Genomic DNA, 24176 nt, shown 5'->3' on the forward strand with positions numbered 1-24176 from the left:
CGTGTGTGTGAGTGTGTGCGACTGTGCTTGTGCCTTTCCGAGCGTGTGTGTGTGTTGGTGTCCTGTGTGCGTGTGAGTGTGTGTTTGTGTGTATGTGTGTGTCTGAGAAGAGGAGGAGTGGTGTGAAGACTCTGTGGTCCATGGAACAGGATCCCGTATCGGGGTTCTTCCCCAAACCAGACTGAGTGGAAGGACTTGCGAGGCTGTGTTATCTCATAAGCTGACAGATAATGTCTCTGTGTGGCACTAGCAGCGGTGCGCTAAATATAGCCGTCTAAAAGGCTTGACACACTAGCTCACAGGAAACAAGTGCCTGGATGCACGTTATTGACAAAGGCCCGTTCTGCCGCTCATCAGGAAATATGCTACATTACTCCCCTTCACAGATTATGTGCTCTTGGCATTTGGGAATTGAAAGCCAATATATTGCATTGGAAGTGGTCTATTTACAAAGCCTCAGGTCTTATATAATTGGTGGCATTTGTCTAAAATAGATTGATTGTGCTATTGTTCCACCAGCCTGCGCTGAAATGCTAATAGAAAATAACCACACTTTTGGCATCATTTGTTTAAAATAGTAAGGGGGGGAGTTAATCGCAGCAGTTAATTGGTAAAATTGCCAAGCAAGGAGAGGGGTCAGAGGTTCGAGGTCATTAAATTGCTGCCGAATGACAGAAATTGTAGAAATGGGGAGACACCTCATCCATAAACAGCACACACACACACACACACACACACACACACACACACACACACACACACACACACACACACACACACACACACACACACACACACACACACACACACACACACACAGACTACAAACTACTTCCTTATTGGGATCACACTATCTCTATAAATATGTAAGAAATGAGTAACAATTAAATATTTTCTCACTTTCAAAATAAAAGCACCTTCTGTATGATCTCCATCTGCTGCTTCCGTTCTCCCGGCGACGTTGATGGAAACAAAGCTCTAAACCCTAAGCGCGTGTGTTTGTGTTGGTGCTTCTGTTGCAGTACTACTTCACCATCACGTTTAACCATGACAACCAGAAGGCGCTGGAGCTCCGCACCGAGGACGTCAAGGACTGTGATGAGTGGGTGGCGGCCATCACACAGGCCAGGTACTAGCTAATACTGACACCTTTAACCTTTGCCCCTGACCTTTCTACTGTCTACAGTCTTCTAACAAACAGGAACAATGGGAGAAGGGCACAAGCCTATGTTTAGGTCATTTGTATTGACCCGTTGGTCATCTAACTACCAGGTCATCAATCAATTATATTTTATATAGGGTGATTTAAGTTCTAATATTTTATCTATGTTATGTCACACTTATGAAGATAGCAGTGAGGTGTTGTTTGATCAATCATTTTATCAGCCAATTATATTTATTTTGTGTCTGTATTTCTCTATCTATGTGTGTGTGTGTGGGTGTGTGTGTGTGTGTGTGGGTGTGGGTCTGTGTGTGTGTGGGTGTGTGTTTGTGTGCATGTGTGTGTAGCTACAGGAATCTAGCCACGGAGCATGAGACCCTCATGCAGAAGTATCTCCATCTACTCCAGATAGTGGAGACGGAGAAAACGGTTGCTAAGCAACTTAGACAACAGATAGAGGATGGTGAAATTGAGATTGAGCGGCTTAAATCTGAGGTAAGTGTTTTTACAGCATAAATCCTGCATGTGTGTTTATGTGTTTAAGTGTGTGCATACAAGTGCGACTGTGTGTGTTAGTGTGTGTTATTAGCTTTGTAATAAGTAGGGATATAGTTTGAGAGAAAAGAAGAAAAAGTATGAGAGAAAGTAAACAAGGAGAGATGTGAAGGGATACAGGGTTGAGCATTCCCAGATCTGATACCCTAGCTTAAACAGTTCCCTTCACATCCCCAGTCCACAGCAAACATCGTCAACACCCCAACTCAAGGGGCACCCTAACGCCCCTCATTAAGCCGCTGCTACCCGCATGCTTTGTCACCATTCAATAGAAAGAAAGAAAAAAAGCTCCATTGAATCTCCCTTAATGTGCTCACGGAGGTTCCCAAATGAATGAATGATTTCCTTGTGTTGGATTCAGCTGCTATTGTAGCGCAGGCTGCAGCACACAACAGCCCATTACCAACTCATGTCTTAGCTTCTATATCAAACTGAGACGTTCTTGCTGTTCCCCTTCATGCTTTCATTTATGGGTGAAAGTTGAAGAAATGTTGCAGTTTCTTCTCCTCATGTGTCATGCCTTACCAATGCAAGGAATGCCTCACGTCTGCCTGATCCACCAGATAGAGAGCCAGTAGAGAGTGCAGACAGGAGGGAGTAAAAAGAGGGTAAAGCAAGCAGGAGTCGAGCGAGATAACGGAGGTTAAATACATTCGCTGCTCATGATCGACTACCCTTGAAATAAGGGCATTTTCAATACACTTTATGAATATTAAATGCAAGGAAAATAATAATCAAATAATAATTAAATCATTGTAAAAACGTAAGCAACATTAATAAGGGTGAGGAAAGAACTCCAGAGAACAACCATATACGGTCTAATATGTGGTGACTGGTTAGCAGAAGTAAGGGTTCTCTTGGTTGGTCAGATCGCCGGTCTTCTGAAGGACAACGAGAAGATCCAGGCCACTCCTGAGGTTCCCCCCAGTGACGATGACACGGAGCTCAAGAAGATTAAGAAGGTGAGCTCTAAGGATGAAAGGACCATAGGAGAGGATGATTTGAAAGTGTTAGAATCATTTCTATGATTTTAATCAAGGGTTTGATTGACTCGGGTCCACTTCCGCCTGCCTGAAAAAAAAATATTTCTGTTCAAATGGAGTTCATGTGCAGACTGCACTTTTTCTCGAAGCGTGTAGGAAGCAGTACTCTTAAATTAGAAATAGCTCCCCTTTGACTCTGATATGTCCTGCCGAGACATTGGCCTAACAGAGGGTGGTGACTGTGCAGGGCAGCACTCAGTTAGCAGTGATGTGTACCTCAGGATTTGTTTTCCCTTCCTGATTCAGGAAAGGTTATGTTAAGCCACATCCTGCTTTCACCCCCTGATAGTCCCAGTCGGGGGGATGCCTGGTAGAAACCACAGCCAGATCAGTCAGCCAGTCAGCGTTGTTTACTGCTGAGCAACCTCACAGGCTTAGTTTAAAGGGGCCCACACACAGCCCTGACTCAAACAAACGGCCAACTGCCTTTATCCAACTACTCCGTTGACTCTCGTCTGACCCGTTCGGCAGAAAAGTTGTACGTTCTGCGCTTGTATGAGATGCAACAAGTCTCCTTAACATTGGTGGTGCTAGGCTCGTGGCGCTAGCCCGCCCCTCCAAGAAACCGCATTGATTCGCTGGTTGTGTCCTAGCAGCACACAACCAATCAGAGGCTCCGATCCTCAGACGCCAACGATCTCTGACTTTGCATGTTGAATCAGACAGGACACCATCAACGTGATTCCAAAAGCTTCCAACACAGCTGAACAGTCAAACAGATTTGTTCCCGAACGGCCAACAGTTGGCCCAGTGTGTTCCACGCTTTAGGTCCTGGAGTACCTTCCTTGTCAAGGAACTGCCAGCTACATTCATTTACCTGAGCAACACAAAATGCAAAACGCTAATATATTTTGTGAATTTATACACACACACACACACACACACGCACACACACACACGCACGCACGCACGCACGCACGCACGCACGCACGCACGCACGCACGCACGCACGCACGCACGCACGCACACACACACACACACACACAGACACACACACACACACACACACACACACACACACACACACACACACACACACACACACACACCTACACAAAGCCAGACCATAACATACCGGTCCTACCTGTTTCCCACCCCATCAGGTCCAGAGCTTTCTGCGAGGCTGGATCTGCCGCAGGAAGTGGAAGACGATCATCCAGGACTACATCCGCTCCCCCCACGCGGAAAGCATGAGGAAAAGGAACCAAGTGGTGTTCAGCATGCTAGAGGCGGAGGCTGAGTACGTCCAGCAGCTGCACATCCTGGTCAACAACTTCCTGAGGCCGCTTCGCATGGCTGCCAGCTCCAAGAAGCCCCCCATCACCCACGACGACGTCAGCAGCATCTTCCTCAACAGGCAATGACTCTGATAGCGTTAGCATGCTAACTCTACACATGGAACCCCCCCCCCTACCCCAAGATAACGTTACATCACTCATTGTTTGCTCTTATATTTAAGTTGAATGTTTGACTGAGGACAAGATTAGATTTAGAAGTTAAATAAGAAACAACTTTGAATATTTTATGATTTAAAAATTGTTTAAAGTTCTTAAGATCTGTAATTCTTATTTCTGGATACTGTATTTGGCCGTTGGTTGGTTGTTTGCATTGTTGATGAAGCAACAACACCAAGCACCACAACAACAACAACTGAAACAACAACGAAACAAACATCACTGCAATAACAACAACGTTCCCCTGGTCTTGTGTTGTGTTACCCTGCAGTGAGACCATCATGTTCCTGCACCAGATCTTCTACCAGGGCCTGAAGGCCAGGATTGCCAGCTGGCCAACGCTGGTGCTGGGTAGGAGCATATCACTTTAATCTTCCCTGAACCAAACTTGCTCAACACATCCTAAGATTCTTCACACAATCTTGGTTGCTAAAACGATGTATCATAGATGGATTTGGATGCTAACTAGCCACCATGTATTTGGACCAACGTTGTGTCGTTTACGACATCTGCATTCACTCCAATGACAATCTGCTGCTGCCACCTTCTACTGCTAATACTAGTACTACTATGATAACTACTAATACGCCAACTACTACAACTATTACTGCTAACGATGACGATAATAATGATAATAGTGACAATGATGATGTCATTGGACAATTATATGGTTCTTGATCATATCATCAATGATAATATAATTGAATAATAATAATAATAATAATAATAATAATAATAATAAACAATAATAATGTTAATAATATCGTATTAACACCAACACTACTTCTGTCCACAGCGGACCTGTTTGACATCCTGCTGCCCATGCTGAACATCTACCAGGAGTTTGTGAGGAACCACCAGTACAGCCTGCAGATCCTGGCCCACTGCAAGCAGAACCGGGACTTTGACAAGCTGCTGAAGCAGTACGAGGCCAAGCCCGACTGTGAAGAGCGCACCCTGGAGACCTTCCTCACCTACCCCATGTTCCAGGTTCGATGGCTGCCCAACCTCCATTACCTTACCGCGGGCTGACTGCAGCACACATGGATACTTCAGGAAATGCAAGAGGGGTGTTTAGTAGGATATGAAGTGGATCACTAATTACAAAGTCTAAGCGGGGAAAGTCTCAGATGCGGCACACTTCTGTCATTGCGTTAACTGATTGCCAACTTGTCTTCCAGTAATATGTTCTTATATTACTCTTGGGAAATGTTAGTTGTCCAATTATTGAATCATTACATATAAGATTCATTATGATGATACAATAGAACATCATTGCTTTGCGTGGTTCTCAAGGTTTTCAACCCCTGATGGGGTGAGTTGCTGCTACCCAGGCAGTATAACGTCCCCCATCAATTTCTCTTTACCTCTCCCTCTATCTCTACCATTGTCTCTCTCCCTCTATCTCTACCATTCTCTCTCTCTCTCTCTCTCTCTCTCTCTCTCTCTCTCTCTCTCTCTCTCTCTCTCTCTCTCTCTCTCTCTCTCTCTCTCTCAGATCCCGCGCTACATCTTGACCCTACACGAACTTCTGGCTCACACGCCTCACGAGCATGTGGAGAGGACCAGTCTGGACTACGCTAAGTCCAAGCTAGAGGAACTGTCCAGGTCAGCAGCGACAGTAACTCACCGACGCTCCATCGTAATGAAAAGACTCTGCTTCAAGTACCACTCCCCTTACTACTCAGGACCTCAGAGCTTCTACAGAAATCAGTGGGCTCTTAATCAATAACGGCCCTTACAAATAGAGCGATTGTGGGGCTGCAAGGCATACTACTTTCTGACACTTCGTTTGTATTGGTATGTGAAGTGCCTTCCAGTATTTAGAAAAGTGTGATCCAAATAAATTGAATTGTATAAAACTAGATTTTGAATTATGTGTATACATAGATATAAATCCTGCTAGTGTGCTAACCATGTAGGGAAAACATCTTGTAGTGACCCCTGGGTCCCAAACGAATCCGTCCGTCGTCACAGACAACAGAGAAGTATAGAGATTAACTTTTGGTCTGGTCCAGGATCATGCACGACGAGGTGAGCGAGACAGAGAACATCAGGAAGAACCTGGCCATCGAGAGGATGATCGTGGAGGGCTGTGAGGTGCTCCTGGACACCAGCCAGACCTTCGTCAGGCAAGGTGAGCCCTGCTGGACCTGCCCAGGACCCAGCGCATATGTTGGGCAGTACAATGAGCAACCCATGGTCCTTTCCATTTCAAATATACTGAGATTGCGAGTGTTTATTGATGTTGTTAATAAATATTATATTGACTGTGTTTGTGTGTCTGTCTTTCTGTCTGTCCGTGTATGTTTGGGCATGTGTGTATGTGTGTGTGTGTGTGTGGGGGGTTATGTGTGTGTGTGTGTGTGTGTGTGTGTGTGTGTGTGTGTGTGTGTGTGTGTGTGTGTGTGTGTGTGTGTGTGTGTGTGTGTGTGTGTGTGTGCGCGAGTGTGTGTGTGCGAGTGTGTGTGTGTGTGTGTGTGTTTGTGTGTGTGTGTGTGTGTGCGAGTGTGTGTGTGTGTGTGTGTGTGTGTGTGTGTGTGTGTGTGTGTGTGTGTGTGTGTGTGTGTGTGTGTGTATGTTTGTGTGTGTGTGTGTGTGTGTGTGTGTGTGTCTGGGCCTCCTTGGTAGGCTCCCTGATCCAGGTACCGATGAGCGAGCGAGGCAAGATAACAAGGGGACGACTGGGCTCTCTCTCCCTGAAGAAGGAAGGGGAGAGGCAGTGCTTCCTATTCTCCAAGCACCTCATCATCTGCACACGGGGCTCCGGGGGGAAGCTGCACATCACCAAGGTACCGAGTTGGGTTGTTAGCCTAGCCCATATGCTACATGCAGCTAACAGCTTACAACTGGAGCTCAATCTGTTTTCATTCATTGAATTGCTATAATGTTTTTGGTATTTTAAAGTTTTGTTGTTATCTCATCTTATCCCGTCCAGTATTTTAGACTGCAGCATTCATAGTAACATAAAGTCATGATGTCTGTCAACAATACACTGTTAACAAGTTACAAGTTGTGTGCTACATCATGTTATGTAATTTGACCATTGACCACAGAATGGAGTCATCTCTCTGATCGACTGTACCTTAATGGAGGAACTAGAAGGAACGGATGATGAAAGTAAGTGTCTTCTAATGTAATCAATAGTACTCAAGAGTATTAAATTAGTATTAAAGTAGTCAACTGTATGAAATTAGTTGAAGGAGCTATGTAACAAATTTACTGTACATAAAAAGAAATCATCATGAATCATAAATTGACCATCAGAGATTAACCAGAGAGAAACTATGCTTTAGCCAGTACGCTCTCCTTTGAAATTTCACTTCTGTGTCGGAACATTTGTTGTTGTTAGGGCCTGTGTGTTATGATTCACTATTCTTAGAAAACCCTGTGGTAGCCAGGTAAAAACCAAATTGGCACACAAACACAATGTGCTTCAGCCATGGAAGCAAGCTAAATAACTGGATCAAAGGAGATTGTACTAGATCCTACCTGAACTGCCTCGTCCTCCTTCGAAAAAGCCTAATGACCAGGGCTTTGCTAAAACACGGGTACATCTTTGCAATTGAAATATAGAGACAGCTTAGAGCCCAAAAGGTTTTCAAGACGGGCTTGTTTATAATTTGCGTATAAAGCGTATAAATGAACTGGTCAAATGACTAAAAATCATCAAATGTCTAAAACTCGATGCCACCTCTCATTGTCAAAATAGAATAATTGCACTCGTTTCAAATTCTAACGTTGCAATTGTGTTCCTGACCTCAATCTGGCAACCCAGGTGAGCTACGAGTCTGGGGAGGACGGGGCGGGTGAATCTGGACTGCAGTACCCATTTCTAACACTCGGGGTCAATGTTAAATATAGTACATTTAATCACTGTCAGAGCATTTAACTGCACCCTGTTGTAAATAAGGGAATTGGATCGAAGCATATCTCAGTGCGATGTAACTGTTCAACTGACTGGTCTTCTGCGGTTCATTTCAAACTCCCAGCCAAGCCAGAGAAGACTGGGCAGGATGTGGAGCATCTGGACTTCAAGGTGATCGTGGAGCCCAAAGACATCCAGTCGTACACGGTCATCCTGGTGCCTTCGTCGCGCCAGGAGAAGGCTGCCTGGACCAGCGACATCAGCCAGGCACGTGGTCCCACAGCCCCCCTCCACCTCCCTCACACAGCGTTAAACATACGTCGTCTGGTCATAAGGGATGGTCAGACCTCAGCCAGAGGGATTCATCATTATTACCCATGTCTCTATAGTGGAACATTATAAACATCAGGATAAAAAATTGGCGCTAACCTATGACAATTTATGCTTCCCAAAATATTAGGATTAGTCTATTACTTAGCTTTGAACAACAACATATTTTTTTCAGTAATTCACATTTCTATGTAGGTTTCCACATACTTACCCCCAAAATAGCAATTACTGCAATACTATCCCGAGCAACTTGCATATACCAGTAGCATTAACCTAAGCACCTATGTACAGTATTGCACTGGCATTTCTTGGATGTAAGCAACGTGAGATAAGCTTGGGCAGACAAGCTAAACATTTTAAACATTTGAAAAATTGCCCCCTTGGCTCTACATATATTGTGCATATTCAAGGGTTGAGAAACCCAGGTTTGAATTAAAGCCCCGCTGTTTGTGGGCGTGGGTCACCACGTCGTGCTAACGATTAGCATTTCCCCACCTCGACAACAGTGCATCGACAACATCCGCTGCAACGGCCTGATGATGAACGCCTTCGAGGAGAACAGTAAAGTCACTGTGCCACAAATGATTAAGTGAGTGTTGTCGTCCTTCCCCCCGTCCCCCCCCGTCCCCGTCCCCCACTGCAATGCACATGTACCGCATCATGCATGGAACACAATTACACGGGGGACGCTTGTGTTGGGCGAGCAACCATTGTGTTGGTAAGGACGTGGTAGTTGCGTCAACACAGAGGTGCTCAAGAGACTCAGCCTTCGCAGAAATCAAGGTTCTAAACAGGCTGTTGGTTTGTTTATCTGTGTGTGTTTGTGTGTGTATGTGGGTGTGTGTGTGTCTGTCTGGGTGTGTGTGTATACGTGCGTGTGTGAATGAGATGGAGCCCCTATTCAAACAAAACAGAGGAAGTGAAAATGTCCCTTCTTGTACATGTATTCTGTTTTTAAAAGACTTAGATATCAAATTCAGCAATCAAATCAGAATGATCAGAGCACTCCATTTTTCATTGTACTGCTCACATACTCGTATGATTGTACACATAACAAAAACATCTATTTGAAAAAATGATATCTACTTGAGAATGTAATTTAGGTTCACCATACAAGGCAGTTGTCTGGATCTTTATCAGGATACAATTGAAATTAGTATTCATAATCAGGTTGTTGCAGCAGTGTTGATTCTATAAACCCATTGAGAAGCAAACAGCCATCAGTAAAACAACATTAGTATCCCATACTTATCACGTTCAGAAGACACTTTTATCCCAAGCGACTGGCTGAGATCAATGAAGTCACGTAATCAGAATTAGAGCCGTTAGAATAAAAGCGATAGTGCTGCACAACTAACCCTTTACAATAAGGGTGCATTCATTAATGAACAGTTAATTAACAGTTACACCTAACAATATTGTAGAGTATTTCTTATTAGCGGTATTAATACACCTCGACCTCGACCCTCCCCTGCAGGTCGGACACCAGCCTGTACTGCGACGACGTGGACATCCGCTTCAGCAAGATGATGAACTCGTGCAAGGTGCTGCAGATCCGCTACGCCAGCGTGGAGCGTCTGCTGGAGCGGCTCACCGACCTGCGCTTCCTCTCCATCGACTTCCTCAACACCTTCCTGCACTCCTACCGCGTGTTCTCCAGCGCCGACGTGGTGCTGGACAAGCTCATCACCATCTACAAGAAGCCCATCAGCGCCATCCCAGCACGGTGAGACACGCCCCTCAAAAGAAAAAAAAGACTCAAGCTATTGTGTCTGGAGAGCGAAAGCTGTGCAGTGCTGCCTTGCGGTACCAAACAGTGGAAGAAAGGGTTTGTTGTTGGGTTTTATCAGCGGCCAAGGCCAGGGAAAGCAGCTGAAAGCCCGGAGGAATGTGACAGGAGGTTTGGGTAAGACGGAGACACAGTGGGGGGTACCACATGACATTCACTACCCTGCATCGCTGATAGCAACACAGCAGCTGGTGGTCCAAGTCCTTCACTCTCATCCCCCTCTTTGTCTCTGGTATCCCTTAATTTTTCTTTCCTTTTTCCTCTACTTGTATTTCATTGTTTCATTCCTTCTTTCTTTCTTTTGTGTTGTCCTGACTCTCGTTCCTCTGTTTTTCAATCCTTTCTCTCTCTTTTTCTCTCCCCTAGTCTGACCATCCCTCTCTCTACTGCACTGTCACCATGGCAACTCTTCACTCTGCTGCAGGATCCCACCCTCTCCTTTTCTCCTTGTCCTCTCTCTCTCTCTCTCTCTCTCTCTCTCTCTCTCTCTCTCTCTCTCTCTCTCTCTCTCTCTCTCTCTCCCTCCCTCCCTCCCTCCCTCCCTCTCTCGCTCTCTAGCATTAAAAATTGAGTGTGGCGCTTTGCACCCAGACCTTCTCTCCCTTTTCTCTCCCTTTCTTTTCTCCCCCTTCTCTTATGCCCCCCTTTTGATTCTCTATTCTCCCTCCCATGTCCTCTCTTCCTCCGTTCTCTCCTCACCTCTCCTTCCCCTGTCCCATCTGCTCCCCCCTCCTCTCCTTCTCTGGTCCTCTCTTCTCTACCTCTCTCTAATCTTACTCTCTCCTCCTCCAATCTCCTTTCCTCCTCCTGTCCTCTCTGCCCCTTTCCTCCTCTTGTCCTCTCCTCCTCTAATCTCCTCCCTTCCTATCTTCTCCTCCTCCCTCATCTGCTTCTCTCTCAAGTGTTCTTCGTCCACATCCTCTCCTCTGAAGTCCCGCCTCTCCTCTCAAACTTCACTTATTCCTTCATCTCATTCGATTCTTCCCTCTCTCAGCTCTCCTCTGTGCTTCCTTCCTTCTGTGCCTTCCTCCTCCTCCTCCTCCTCCTCCTCCTCCTCCTCCTCCTCCTCCCTGAGTGATTTGGTGATGGAGACAAACGTGGCCACAGCTTCTCTCCCCCCTCCTCCCCCCAACCCCCCCTTACCACCACCACCACCACCACCACCACCACCACCACCACCACCACCACCACCAAGCCAGGACATGAGGCTCCCTGCTCGCCCACTCCTCTGCTGCAGCCCCCACTGTGGTGGAATCCATATCTCTCTCTCTCTCTCTCTCTCTCTCTCTCTCTCTCTCTCTCTCTCTCTCTCTCTCTCTCTCTCTCTCTCCATCTCCTTCTCCAACTCCATCTCTATATCTCTTTCTGTTGCTCAAACATAACCGGATCTCTAGGAATCTCTCTCTCTCTTTCTTTTTCTCTCTCCCGCCTCTCTCTCTCTCCTTCTCCATCTCTCTAACTCCTCCTCTATCTCTCCCCCCCACCTCTCTCGCTCTCTCCCTTTCTCCTTTCCCCCCCCCTCCCCCTCCGCCACCTCTCTCTCCCCCCTCTCTCCGTGTGTGTGTGTGTGTGTGTGTGTGTGTGTGTGTGTGTGTGTGTGTGTGTTGTTGGTGCGGGCCTCCCCTGGGTTGCTGTTGGCAGAACCCGTGCCTCCCACACTGTCACTTGCCATGCTATTTATAGGCCCTGGGAGGGGGTGGTTCTCTGCAAGGAGGAGGCTGTCTTCAACAATGTAGCTTAAATAAAGAGGCAGGGGCTCCTGAAGAGCTCCGCAGTGACTGTGTTGTGGATGGCGCTCACTGTTTAAAAACAGTGTGTGTGTGTGTGTGTGTGTGTGTGGTGGTGCTCATGCTCAGCATATCAGCAGCCCTGTTCGCCCTACCCTGTTCCCTCCGGGCCTGCTGGGGTGAACAGGGAACATCTGCCCCTGTGATCATGATCACATGCATTTACAGGTGTTTCGGGAAAGTAATGATGACGATATACCTTCTTTCTCTCTTTTATTCCTTTCCTTCTGTGGCCCCTTTTCTCATATTCTCTTCTCTCCTCTGCATACATCCTTTGCTCCTCTTATCCCACCCTCCTCCTCCTCTCTTCCCTCCTCTCCTCCCTCCCTCCCCCTCCTCCTCCTCATCTCCTTCCGTTCTGCTCCCTTCCTCTCCTCCCATCTCCTCCACCCCCCTCTGTCGCCTCTCTCTTCTCCTCCTCCTCCTCCTCCTCTCTCTCTCCTCCTCCTCCTCCTGTAGCTCCCTCGAGCTGTTCTTTGCGAGCAGTCAGAGCAACAAGCTCCTGTACGGCGAGCCGCCCAAGTCACCACGCGCCAGCCGCAAGTTCTCCTCGCCTCCTCCGCTCTCCATCACCAAGACCTCCTCGCCCAACCGCCGGCGCAAGCTCTCCCTCAACATCCCCATCATCACGGGGGGCAAGGCCCTGGACCTGGCCGCCCTGGGCTGCTCCCCCAACGGCTACACCGGCCTGCACTCCACCGTGTCGCCCTTCAGCAAGACCACGCTGGACATCAACAAGCTGTATGTGTCCAGCAAGACCCCCCCCGACGACGGGGACACCAAGGCCGAGGGCAAGGCCGAGGACTCGCCTCTGTCCAAGCAAGGTTAGCACCTAGTGGGGTTACCAATGGCGCTCCGGAGGGGGGGGGGGCGGCCCAGAAGGGCTGAGGGGGGCCGGGGTACAGTATAGTAGAGGACAGATGGAGTGGAGTATGCGTTCTTGGTCAGATGGAGACCAAATGTTGTTCTTTGGCACCGTTAGATCATGTAGATGATACAAAGAAACAAACAAACAATGATTCAATCAGCTATTGCGAATACATTAAATAATAATAATAATGTGTAACATGACAATTTACCAACAACACTACATAAGGGCACACAACGGGGCACATTATTACAGCTGAGAATTACCTTATGTCCCTTACGTGTCATGTGACGTGTGATCCTCTGTGTCATGTGATTTATCATGTTACGTGTCGTGTGACCTGTCATGTGATCTGTATCATGTGATTTGCATCATTTCATTCATCGTGTGACGTGTCAGGTGACGTGTGTCATGTGATGTGTGCACTGTGATTTATCACGTGACGTGATTTGTGCAGATATGGCAGTGAGGGAGGTGTGTGACGAAGAGCCCCCCCCAAGTGACGAGGTCGAGGCTGAGATGTCACCCCCAAAGTCCCCCAGCACTCCCAAGAATGTCAAGGCCAAAAACTCTGGTGAGAACCCATGTTGAAGGTTAAGATTGTTCCGGGGTAAATCGCACCAAAAAAACGTTTAGTTGATCATCCCATTTCTCTCATCAGATATCCCGAACATGTCATCCAAATTTCTAAGTGTATATAAAATATCAATGCATATCATTTCAGAACGCTATTTAAAAACCCTACAAAATAACAGATGACACAAACGACACAAAAGCATTTCATTAAAATAATAATATTTAAGATGGGCAGTTATGTGTAAGAGTTTCCTTTCGTTTGCTTATAAAGCGTATGTCCTTATTGTATGCCGGTGAAGCATCTATGTTGTTTGGCGACTATATAACGGATGAGGCACGAGGCCATCATGGAAGATGATGGAAGATGCTTGGAAGTTCTACTTTGCAGAAACTCTTTATGTGCTGCGTATGTGCAGTGCAACAGGGAGGAAAACACCCTCCCAGCATTGAGAGGTGTGCTTCTGGCTGGACCGATGCCCTGATCCCCCTCACAGGCCTCCGTTCAGGCAGTGATCCATACGGGGGATTCCACACGGAGTCACATGCTCTCCACACAGCTATCAAGGGACGCGTCCCCACACCACAATGACCGAGACAAATGATACATCACGAACAATCAATACACGTGAACCCCCTCCATAACAGTTGAAACACCATCACCAACATCAGCACCATCACCACCGTGCTTTTTCTTCCATTCTCTTCTTGCTGGTCCTTCTGCGTCTTTGTGCACACACACAACACAACCCATCCCCACCGCGTTCTCCGCCCACGATGCCGGGAAGCAGGGAAGCCATGGCCTGGCGTGTGTAGGTGGAGGGAAACCTGGTACCTTAGCAACCATGTGCGAGTTCTGCATCAGCCGCCCCCGGTCCAACACAGGGAGGCAGGGAACACAAGAGAGAGAGAGAGAGAGAGAGAGAGAGAGAGAGAGAGAGAGAGAGAGAGAGAGAGAGAGAGAGAGAGAGAGAGAGAGAGAGAGAGAGGAATGGATAATGAGGGAAGTGCAGAGGGATAGGAGATTCATGAAGGAGGGGAGTAGAAAAGGGGGGAGGTAGGGTGGACGTAGGGAGGGTAGAATAGGTAAGGGAGATGTGTTTTTGGGGAGGGGGAGGAAGGAGAGAGAGAAAGGCAGAGATGGAAAGAGGGAGGAAGGAAGAGAGAGGGGGAAGAAAATAGAGTGAGAATGAGGGGGAGGGAACGGGGGGGAAATGGAATTGGAGGGAGAGGTAGAGAGGGCGGAGGGAGAGTGAGGGGGAGGTAGAGCAAGAGCAAGAGAGAGAAAGAGAGAGGGGGAGGTAGAAAAGTAGGCACATTGCCAAGAGAGGGGAGACACGTTATGTTGAAGTTTACAGAGTTCACTGTTGTTACGCACGTGAACACGCCGCACACAAGCACACGCCTATGTACACCGCACAGGGTCCTCTCCATTGTGAGCAGTGATGTTATGCACGCACATGTCCGTGTGCGTGTGCGTGTGTGTGCGTGTGTGGACTTGCACCCACCCCCGCTATGCTAAGGAGCAGCAGGCTGCGTTTCGTTGTTTGGCTAAGAGAAACGTCACGACCCCTTCCTGTTGACGGCACGGAGACATGGAGAGAGAGAGAGAGAGAGAGAGAGAGAGAGAGAGAGAGAGAGAGAGAGAGAGAGAGAGAGTTTTTAATGCCAACCAGGAACATTTTTCTTCTTTGTCTTCAGTAGTGTGGTCTATGAAGTGAAGCGCTTATATTTGACAACTGTTGGCCTGTCTGCTTACACAGCAAATGCCAGCCAGCAGCTATCACTGCAGGGCTAGGGAGGACAAGAAACAAACGTATTGTGGAGGTCTGGGTCTTTGTTTGGAGAAAGTTACAATTTTTCCAGTTTCTATACATTGCGGATTAGTCCTTTTAAAATAACCATCCTCATCATCATCATCATCATCATCATCATCATCATCACCATCATCAGCAGCATCATCATCATCCTCATCATCATCATCATCTTCATCATCATCATCAGCAGCAGCAGCATCATCATCATCTTCATCATCATCATCAACGTCACAACCATCATCATAATCTTTATCATCTTTTTAATTATTGTTATTCTTCATCATTGTCCCCATAACCATCACAATCATCATCATCATCATCATCCTCATTATCTCACACGATTAAACTCGGCCATTAAATAAAATGAATAGCCATCATAAATTCCTGCGTTAAGCTCGATGGGAAGCTGGAGGTTGTATGGTTTGGATCGTCTTTCTGTTCTTACGCTCTGCTGCTACCTGCTGGTTACAACTGAGAACTACAAGATCTAAGACGCGATGCATGTTATGACCGTTTGCATCACTTGAAGTAAAGGCGCGTTCAATGTCCTGGTGATAACAAGACGCCTCGTCAGTGATGACGCTCATGCTTACGTTTGGAATCTAAAAGTTCTTCACAGCAAGTTTTTTTTCATCCAATATAAACCAGTTAGAACCAAACAGAATTTAGTAGGGTCAGATTCAAGTTCAAACGCCTTTATTTCCTTGTAGCCTATCACCTATTTACCTTTTGCTTTTATTTATGAGAAGCATATTGTATTGCCACTGTATGGAAGGCTACACTTTCCCTTATCTTACCAGTACACAACGTTTAAAACTGAGCAAAGTCGATGCCAACAGACGGTTACAACGTCAATAGATAGTAAAGTATGTATTATGATGGTTGATTCTTTGATATTGAGTAAAACGTTAATGTTCCGCCATGTTCATGCGCGTCGCTAGTAAACCATACGTCTCCAACTGAGCTACTCTGTCATCAAAATCTGGCCCCAGTTGCAGAACGAAAGTAGAATCAGCAGAGCGTCATGAGGTGTCGTTCACAAGAACTTTCCGACGTCGCGAAAATGGTTTCTCCATAATTCCCAGTGATGTGAACGCGCCATATTACCCTATGTAGCGGTGACTGACGATGCAAATGGATAATATTCAATCTTTCAATATATATCAATATTTGAATGAGTTAAAATGCAAGGTCCATGCTGAATTTTTGAGTATTTGAGTAATTGAGTACTTTATTTGTCCTGGGGGAAAGTATTTTCTGTCAAGATACCTCAGCTCGAGATGGAAACATTATAGCCTAATATAAATAGATTATAGAAAATTAAAATAAAAATGCATAAAGATAATAAAACACAAAATAAATAAAGTAAATAAACATGACATAAATAAAGATGTGCACATTTACGTAAACATTTACATGAAATAAACAAAAGTTTACAACTATAACCATAATGTGGCTGAAATGCTTGGCTGATGATATGAGCACCAATGCTGTGATATGAAACAAGGGTTACATTTTTCTCTTCCCTCCCCTCCACCATAGAGTTCTCTCTGTTTTCATTTAACAACGGCATGGTGGTGTCTTCGTGTCGGGAATTGGACAACAACCGCAGCGCCCTGTCGGCCGCCTCCGCCTTTGCTATCGCAACCGCCGGCGCAAACGACGGCACTCCCACCAAGGAGAAGTACCGCCGAATGTCCCTTGCCAGCACTGGTCAGTACCCTGGGTAGAAACTAGAATATAACAAGGTGTCCTTTGTTTTATGAATTGAAGAGAACTGGGCTTTTTTTTTTTTTAATCCCCATTTGAATTAAAGCAGATTCACTTTAATGGTGATCAGAAATGTTTTTGTAATAGTGATGCGAAGGAAAATCTCAGAAATGTATAACATATATACCAAATTCTAGTCCTGGTGTGTGTGTGTGTGTGTGTGTGTTTATGTATGTATGTATGTATGTATGTATGTATGTGTGTATGTGTGTATGTGTGTATGTGCGTGTGTGTGTGTGTGTGTGTGTGTACGTCTTGTTCTTTTCAGAACTCGATGTTCTAAATAACACATTCCAAAGCGCATTAGCTTAAGTAGCCAGGCAGTGTTGTGTACGAGTGGAGTATGAGTTTTTAAATACTGTATTTGAAGAGGGCCAGGATTTATAGCGGAGTGTGAAGGTCACATGGTCTTCTGTGTTCCAGGGTTCCCCACTGACCAGAGGAACGGGGACAAGGAGTTTGTGATCAGGAGAGCTGCCACCAACAGAGTCCTCAACGTCCTGCGACACTGGGTCTCCAAGCACGCCCAGGTTTGCCTGCCTGTCTCACTGTTTGTCTGTCTGTCTTTTTCTGTCTGTCTGTCTATCTGTTTTTCTTTCTACGTCTGTCTGCATGTCTGTTGGTGTATCTGTCCTAGTGTCTCTCTATCCGACTATCTGTCCTACTGTTTCTCTATATTTCTGTTCATCTATTTGTCTTACTGTCTCTCTATATCTCTGTCTGTCTGTCTGTGTATTTATCCTACAGTCTATATGTCTGTCTGTCTTACTTTCTCCATATATCTTTCTATGTCTGCTTGTCTGTCTGTCTGTCTTTCTACCTGTCTTCCTGTCTTTAAGACTAACTGTCTGTCTGCCTGTATGTCTGCCTAATCTATGTCTGCTTGCTCGTCTGTCTGTCTGTTTTTCTTACTGTCTCTTCATATGCATATCTGTCTGTCCTACTGTCTCCCTTTATGTCACTCCTTCTGTCTGTCCGTCTGTCTATCGGTCTTTATGTCTGTCTGTCAGTCTGTCAGTCTGGTCTATCTTACGACTTTTATTATCACTGTTAAGTTTACTGTTTACGACTATCTCTTATTTATTGCCGTTTCCCTCCCCCCCTCCCCCCATCTCTCTCTTTTCTCTCTTTCCTTCTCTCATCCTTCATGCCTCCATCTCTCTTCCCATACACTCGCCCGCATGGTCACCGAGACTCCCGTCTCTATGTTATCATGTTCCAGTACTACCGTCTCTGCTATCATGTTCCAGTACTAGCGTCTCTCTTGTAACGTGTTCTCCCCCCACCGCCCACCAGGACTTTGAGGTGAACACGGAGCTGAAGCTCAGGGTGATCAGCTTCCTGGAGGAGGTCATGCACGACCCTGAGCTGCTCACACAAGAGAGGAAGGCCGCTGCCAACATCATCAGGTGCACAATAATGAGGCAATATCTCACCAAATGGACTGGCTGATCTTTTCTCAGCTACTATTATAACACTTCTACAAGCGCCATTTGTTAGTTAACAGTAATAAGCGGCAACAGATTATGATCTGTTTGTTTATTCAATCATTTATTTTGCTCTGCAAACACAAATAGTTCCTCAGCTTGATGGGACTAGAGTGTTGCCAAGCAACGCATACACATTTTCCTGCACACTAGCTTGCTACTTTGTGTAGGTCTGTATGTTTCCATTTATTGTGCAACCAGTGAAATAAGATTCTGCTGACAGTTGCTTTGGTGTCATTGTGATTTTGATGAGTCAACAGCTTGTGTTAACGTAATTAACGATTAATAGAAGTACCTGTACAGAGGAGTGATACATATAGTTACTATAGTTAACATTCCCAGTGTTGTAACTCTTTATTAGCACTCATGGAATGTTTCTTGTCCAATCAAATTACTTAGTTGGCACCAGCTGTTCTTTTACAATGCTGTATTTTTTTTTAGAATTAGTATTTTAGGGACTGTCTGGTGAAATGTATAGTTGCTGTGCTTCCCTCCCTCAACCTATGTCCTCTGCATACTAATGTTTCCCTGCCTTGTGTTTTGTTTGTACTGTGCATGACGAAGAACTACAAAGACATTTTTCTAATAGCTATGTTCATGTGCGCCCTGCAGAACTCTTACCCAGGAGGACCCTGGGGACCACCAGATCAGCCTGGAGGAGATCACACGGATGGTAAGAGAAACCCTTGCAATTCACCTGCTGTCCTCAGGAGGCCGCCAAAGCCTACCTAAGTCTGATGCCTGTGGTCTGTGTTTCAGGGACTGGAAGGGGGGAAGTCAGAGCCATTTGAGAGCCACTCTGCCTTGGAGATAGCAGAACAGCTCACTCTGCTGGATCACCTGGTATTTAAGGTCATCCCCTACGAGTGAGTTTACACACACACACACACACACGGACATGCACACACACACACAAACACACATAAAATACACCCACGTGAGCAAGACACAGGAGTGGTCAATTCTATTGTTCATTGAATTAAGGGTTTATTCTACAATGTTCCTCAATTCTTCAGGGAGTTCTTTGGTCAAGGCTGGATGAAGAACGACAAGAATGAGAGGACTCCATACATCATGAAGACGACCAAACACTTCAATGATGTGAGGGTTCCTTACTTTATACCTTTACATAGATTGATACATGGAAAGAATCCGATACATGCCTTCAAAGACGAAGCTGTATGCATAGATACCTGCATATATATACATATAGATGCATAAATTGATAAATACATACAGAAGATTGAAAGATACATAGTTGCATATATAGTATAAGTTATATATTTATTGATATATAGTTGCATATATCAATAAATTCCTGGAACTAGATTAATTGATACACAGACAGAAAGATCTATATAGATGGAAACATATATAGATACAAATACATAGATGTGTAGATAGATAGATAGATAAATAGATAGATAGATACAAACATACATTGCGCATAAATAAATGAATTCATGGATACATAGATAAATATATATACATAAACAGATGCTATGCAGTTGTTGTATGGACGTTTTATTATCTCCTACCTATCTACGTTCCCAGATCAGCAACCTGATCGCCACGGAGATCCTGAAATGGGACGACGTGAACCTGCGGGTTGGGGTTCTGGAGAAGTGGGTGGCGGTGGCCGACATCTGCCGCTGTCTCCACAACTACAACGCTGTGCTTGAGATCACCTCCTCCCTAAACCGGAGCTCCATCTTCCGCCTGAAGAAGACCTGGCTCAAAGTCTCTAAGCAGGTCAGCTCCCCTCACTATTACTATTAGTATCAAGCAGGTCAACTGACCTCACTATTACTATTAGTATCAAGCAGGTCAGCTGACCTCACTCTTATTATTAGTATCAAGCAGGTCAGCTGACCTCACTAATACTATTAGTATGAAGCAGGTCAGCTGACCTCACTAATACTATTAGTATCAAGCAGGTCAGCTGACCTCACTAATACTATTAGTATCAAGCAGGTCAGCTGACCTCACTAATACTATTAGTATCAAGCAGGTCAGCTGACCTCACTATTACTATTAGTATCAAGCAGGTCAGCTGACCACACTTTCATTATGAGTATCAAGCACATCAGCTGAAAACACTTGTAATATTAGTATCAAGGAGGTCAGCCTACCACACTAATACTATTAGTACCAAGCAAGTCAGCTGACCACACCTTTATGATTAGGATCAAGCAGGTCAGCTGACCACATTATTACTATTAGTATCAAGCAAGTCAGCTGACAACACTATTACGATTAGTATCAAGCAGGTCAGCTGACCTCACTAATACTATAATTATCAAGCAGATCAGCTGACCACACTTTTAATTTGAGCATCAAGCTCATCAGCTGACAACACTTTAAAGTATCAAGCAGGTCAGCTACCCTTACGATAAACACTTATATTTACTTTTCCAGAGGCACTTCCTCTAGTCAGACTCTGTCACAACTTTTATTTGTTTTTTTCTGAGCCCGATCTGTTCATGTACGCCTTCGCGATGTATACCAAATTGCATGTGATTCTTGTGGTCCCCCTGCACTTTTTTCTTCTGGTGTCCTTTTTTGTGTGTTTGTGTATTATCTATTTATACTATTTGTATTGTTTTCTGTTTTTACTGCACTGTAAGGTCCACTCGAGTGTCCTGAAAACCACCAAACTATAATATGTATTGTTCTTAGTTGATAGTGTTTATTTAGTTATCTAATCCAAAGTGATGCAATGTGAATTCAGATAAATGACAAGCCATCCTTGGACTGTTGGAAATGTCTTAAAGACTCTGTATTGGATTTTGAAGCAGTTATCAATTGTTGTTTTTTTCACTGATTATGAATTTGCTAAGACGGGCTTGCCAGTTGTCATTATCTCATCATGCTCAACTTTGACCTCTGAAAATGTCATGTGTGTGAAAAGGTGGGGGGGGGGGGGGGGGACAGTAGTAGGAATAATGACAAGCGTGTCTGATCTGATGTTTGCTTTGTGTGGCACCATGTCATCAGACCAAGACCGTAATTGACAAGTTACAGAAGCTGGTGTCGTCTGAGGGGAGGTTCAAAAACCTCAGAGAGGCTCTGAAGAAGTGAGTATATTGAGATATGAGGAAGTGAGAAACTTAGGTCACTTTAGATACTGTGTATGCCTGTTTGTGCGTGACTTTTGCGTGTGTGAGCAAGGGCACATGTATGAGTCTGTGTGTGTGTGTGTGTGTGTGTGTGTGAATGACTTTTGCATTCGTGGGTGTGTGTGTGTTATGTGTGCGTGTGTGTGTGTGCGTGACTTGTGAATGTGTGTACTAGTACATGCATATGTGAGTGTGTGTGAGAGCCTCCTCTCTGACCCTCTGACCGTGGCTGTCCTCCTCAGCTGTGACCCACCGTGCGTTCCCTACCTGGGCATGTACCTGACAGACTTGGCCTTCATCGAGGAGGGCACCCCCAACTATACCGAGGACCAGCTGGTCAACTTCTCCAAGATGAGAATGGTAAGCGACGCCCATTGAGTGACCTGTGTCATACTTTTCAAAAGATTTTACTACATGAAACACAGAGGCTGTCAGACGCTTCGTCTTGCCTGCTATGTTTCCAGTTTGTTTATGATAAACCCAGGATGTTCACATAGGTTCCCTTGTCACAACAGACCTTCACATAATAAAGTTCACAAGATGGTTAACCTTAACCTTTAGTTTGTCTCAATCGGTTAGTGCCTGTATAGTAACTTGGGTCCGTTCATCCTGGTTCAAGCCCCTTTGTTTCTGTGTTTAGATATCCCACATCATCCGGGAGATACGCCAGTTTCAGCAGACAGCTTACAAGATTGATTATCAGCCAAAGGTAAGTGGATGGTTTTAAATAATATACGGCTATAGCATATCGCCTCCTCTAACTGCTGTGACTGTTTTGACTGTACAGTTGAATAGTTTAGACTCAAAACAGTGAGTACAGTCCAAACTTAAGAAGTTTGGCCTGTACTCACTATTCTGACTGTCCATACTCTATAATTGTCTGTCTGTACTGTTTGGACAGTGTACCTATCTGGCTCTGTTCTGACTGTACTTACTGTTGACTGAGGTCAACTGTATTATCTTTGTATGTACCTTTCAGAAAAGTCCAAAACAGTTGTTAAGGTCCGAGTGTTAAACTGTAATGTTGTGACTGTACCAAGTGTTACTCACCTGTGCTCTACCTTCCTCAGGCATCCCAGTATCTCCTGGACAGCAGCAGTGTGTTGGATGAGGAGAGCCTCTATGAAGCGTCGCTGAGGATCGAGCCCAAGCCCTCTTCGTGAAGAGGAGCCCTCCTCTCTCTCCATCTCTTTCCTTCTCTCTCTCTGTCCCCTCTCTCTCTGTCTCTGTTTCTTTCTCTCCCTATCCCTTTCTCAATCTCTCTCTCTCTCTCTCTCTCTCTCTCTCTCTCTCTCTCTCTCTCTCTCTCTCTCTCTCTCTCTCTCTCTCTCTCTCTCTCTTTCTACTCCTCTTTCTCTCTCTTTCGCTCTCTTCCCCTTCCCCCCCTGTTCGTCGCCCAATGTACAGCAACTAACTGATCATATTGTACATAAACTAATATTTGTATGGAACACATGTATTAGACTGTGCCCTTCCAGTATGTGCACCCCAAATGGACTTGTTGTGTACTGTATATTTGTTATTAGGAATGGAGTATATATATATAGAAGACCAGCTGTATTGTTTATAGAGTTACAAAGAAACAATATTTATATGTTATATTATTGTCTTGAAAGATTCTCTCTCTGTCTTTCTTTTATTATTATTTTTTTTTTAATAGATTAATTTCCAAGGTCCACAACACATTTGACAGCCTGAAGGAACAATAGACTACAGTCTTGTGTTCACTGGAGGAACATTACCGAAGTCCCATTATTCATCTCAAACATTAGGCACTGCCCTAAACACAGATATTACAAATCAAGTTAACTATAACATTCTTTCCTAGATACCGCTGTATTCCTTAGCTCCCAACTGAAAAAAGGGACCAATTGTAAACTGCTGGCATGATGCATGGTTTGATTCAACCTACAGTTTACCCTTACTAATCCCAATAGGGTCATAAGGTTGCCATTGATGGATGAGGATATTGGGAGAAGCGTGGAGGGTCTTAATGTTTTGGTTCCCTCTTTTTATTCCCTTGGTGGGCTAAAACGAAATGTATATAAATACTGGGAAACCTATGTAGCAGATAAAAATGTCACCCAATGTCCTCTCTTCTCAAGCCTCTATGTGACAGTGGGAGCTTTGTTTTACAGTTACAGCATATCAAATTTTTGGCCAGTACATTATTATGTCATTTAAATTTTTCTTTGTGTTGCCTTAATCACAAAACGACCCTTCAACACCTTTTGGTTACCTGCTTTGCCAGTCCAACAGAGCCGTTTGCTGTGTACAATAATGAACAGGCAGTCTGAGCTCCCTAACTTGTGACGTGTTGCAAGCAACTCTCTTGAAATGAGTGTTCCACTAATGGTCTTTCAACTCTGTACTAGCTTTTCTGTGTATGACAACTATAACACAAATGTTTAATACTTATGAGTGTAACACATACAGAATCCTGTCTATTTCGAAATGTTTAGCAGGACTTTGCAGTAGTAATATTGTGCTTATTCTTGAAACATTTATATGTATTTTTACAAGCTTTGTATAGAAGAAACTCACTTATGGCTTA

At 45.0% G+C, this 24176-nt stretch overlaps 1 protein-coding gene across 1 annotated transcript in view; it reads left to right on the plus strand.

Annotated features, from left to right (window-relative positions):
- The window catches only part of LOC115559161 (ras-specific guanine nucleotide-releasing factor 1), a 28761-nt gene extending 5513 nt beyond the window's left edge, over positions 1-23248 (plus strand). Inside the window, exons 2-27 of the mRNA XM_030377868.1 lie at positions 1023-1129; positions 1510-1657; positions 2587-2679; positions 3864-4117; positions 4486-4565; positions 5011-5204; positions 5713-5822; positions 6233-6351; positions 6846-7006; positions 7271-7334; positions 8207-8349; positions 8919-9001; positions 9890-10138; positions 12448-12812; positions 13314-13430; positions 16789-16959; positions 17440-17546; positions 18313-18425; positions 19116-19176; positions 19263-19369; positions 19520-19604; positions 20058-20255; positions 21501-21580; positions 21865-21982; positions 22263-22331; positions 22693-23248. Coding sequence (XP_030233728.1) covers positions 1023-1129; positions 1510-1657; positions 2587-2679; positions 3864-4117; positions 4486-4565; positions 5011-5204; positions 5713-5822; positions 6233-6351; positions 6846-7006; positions 7271-7334; positions 8207-8349; positions 8919-9001; positions 9890-10138; positions 12448-12812; positions 13314-13430; positions 16789-16959; positions 17440-17546; positions 18313-18425; positions 19116-19176; positions 19263-19369; positions 19520-19604; positions 20058-20255; positions 21501-21580; positions 21865-21982; positions 22263-22331; positions 22693-22785 — 3489 coding nt within the window. The 3' untranslated portion in view covers positions 22786-23248. The remainder of the gene's footprint in view (positions 1-1022; positions 1130-1509; positions 1658-2586; positions 2680-3863; positions 4118-4485; positions 4566-5010; positions 5205-5712; positions 5823-6232; positions 6352-6845; positions 7007-7270; positions 7335-8206; positions 8350-8918; positions 9002-9889; positions 10139-12447; positions 12813-13313; positions 13431-16788; positions 16960-17439; positions 17547-18312; positions 18426-19115; positions 19177-19262; positions 19370-19519; positions 19605-20057; positions 20256-21500; positions 21581-21864; positions 21983-22262; positions 22332-22692) is intronic.
- Positions 23249-24176: the final 928 nt, after the last annotated feature.

The sequence above is a fragment of the Gadus morhua genome, chromosome 14 (genome assembly GCF_902167405.1).
Source record: "Gadus morhua chromosome 14, gadMor3.0, whole genome shotgun sequence".
Lineage (NCBI taxonomy): Eukaryota > Metazoa > Chordata > Actinopteri > Gadiformes > Gadidae > Gadus > Gadus morhua.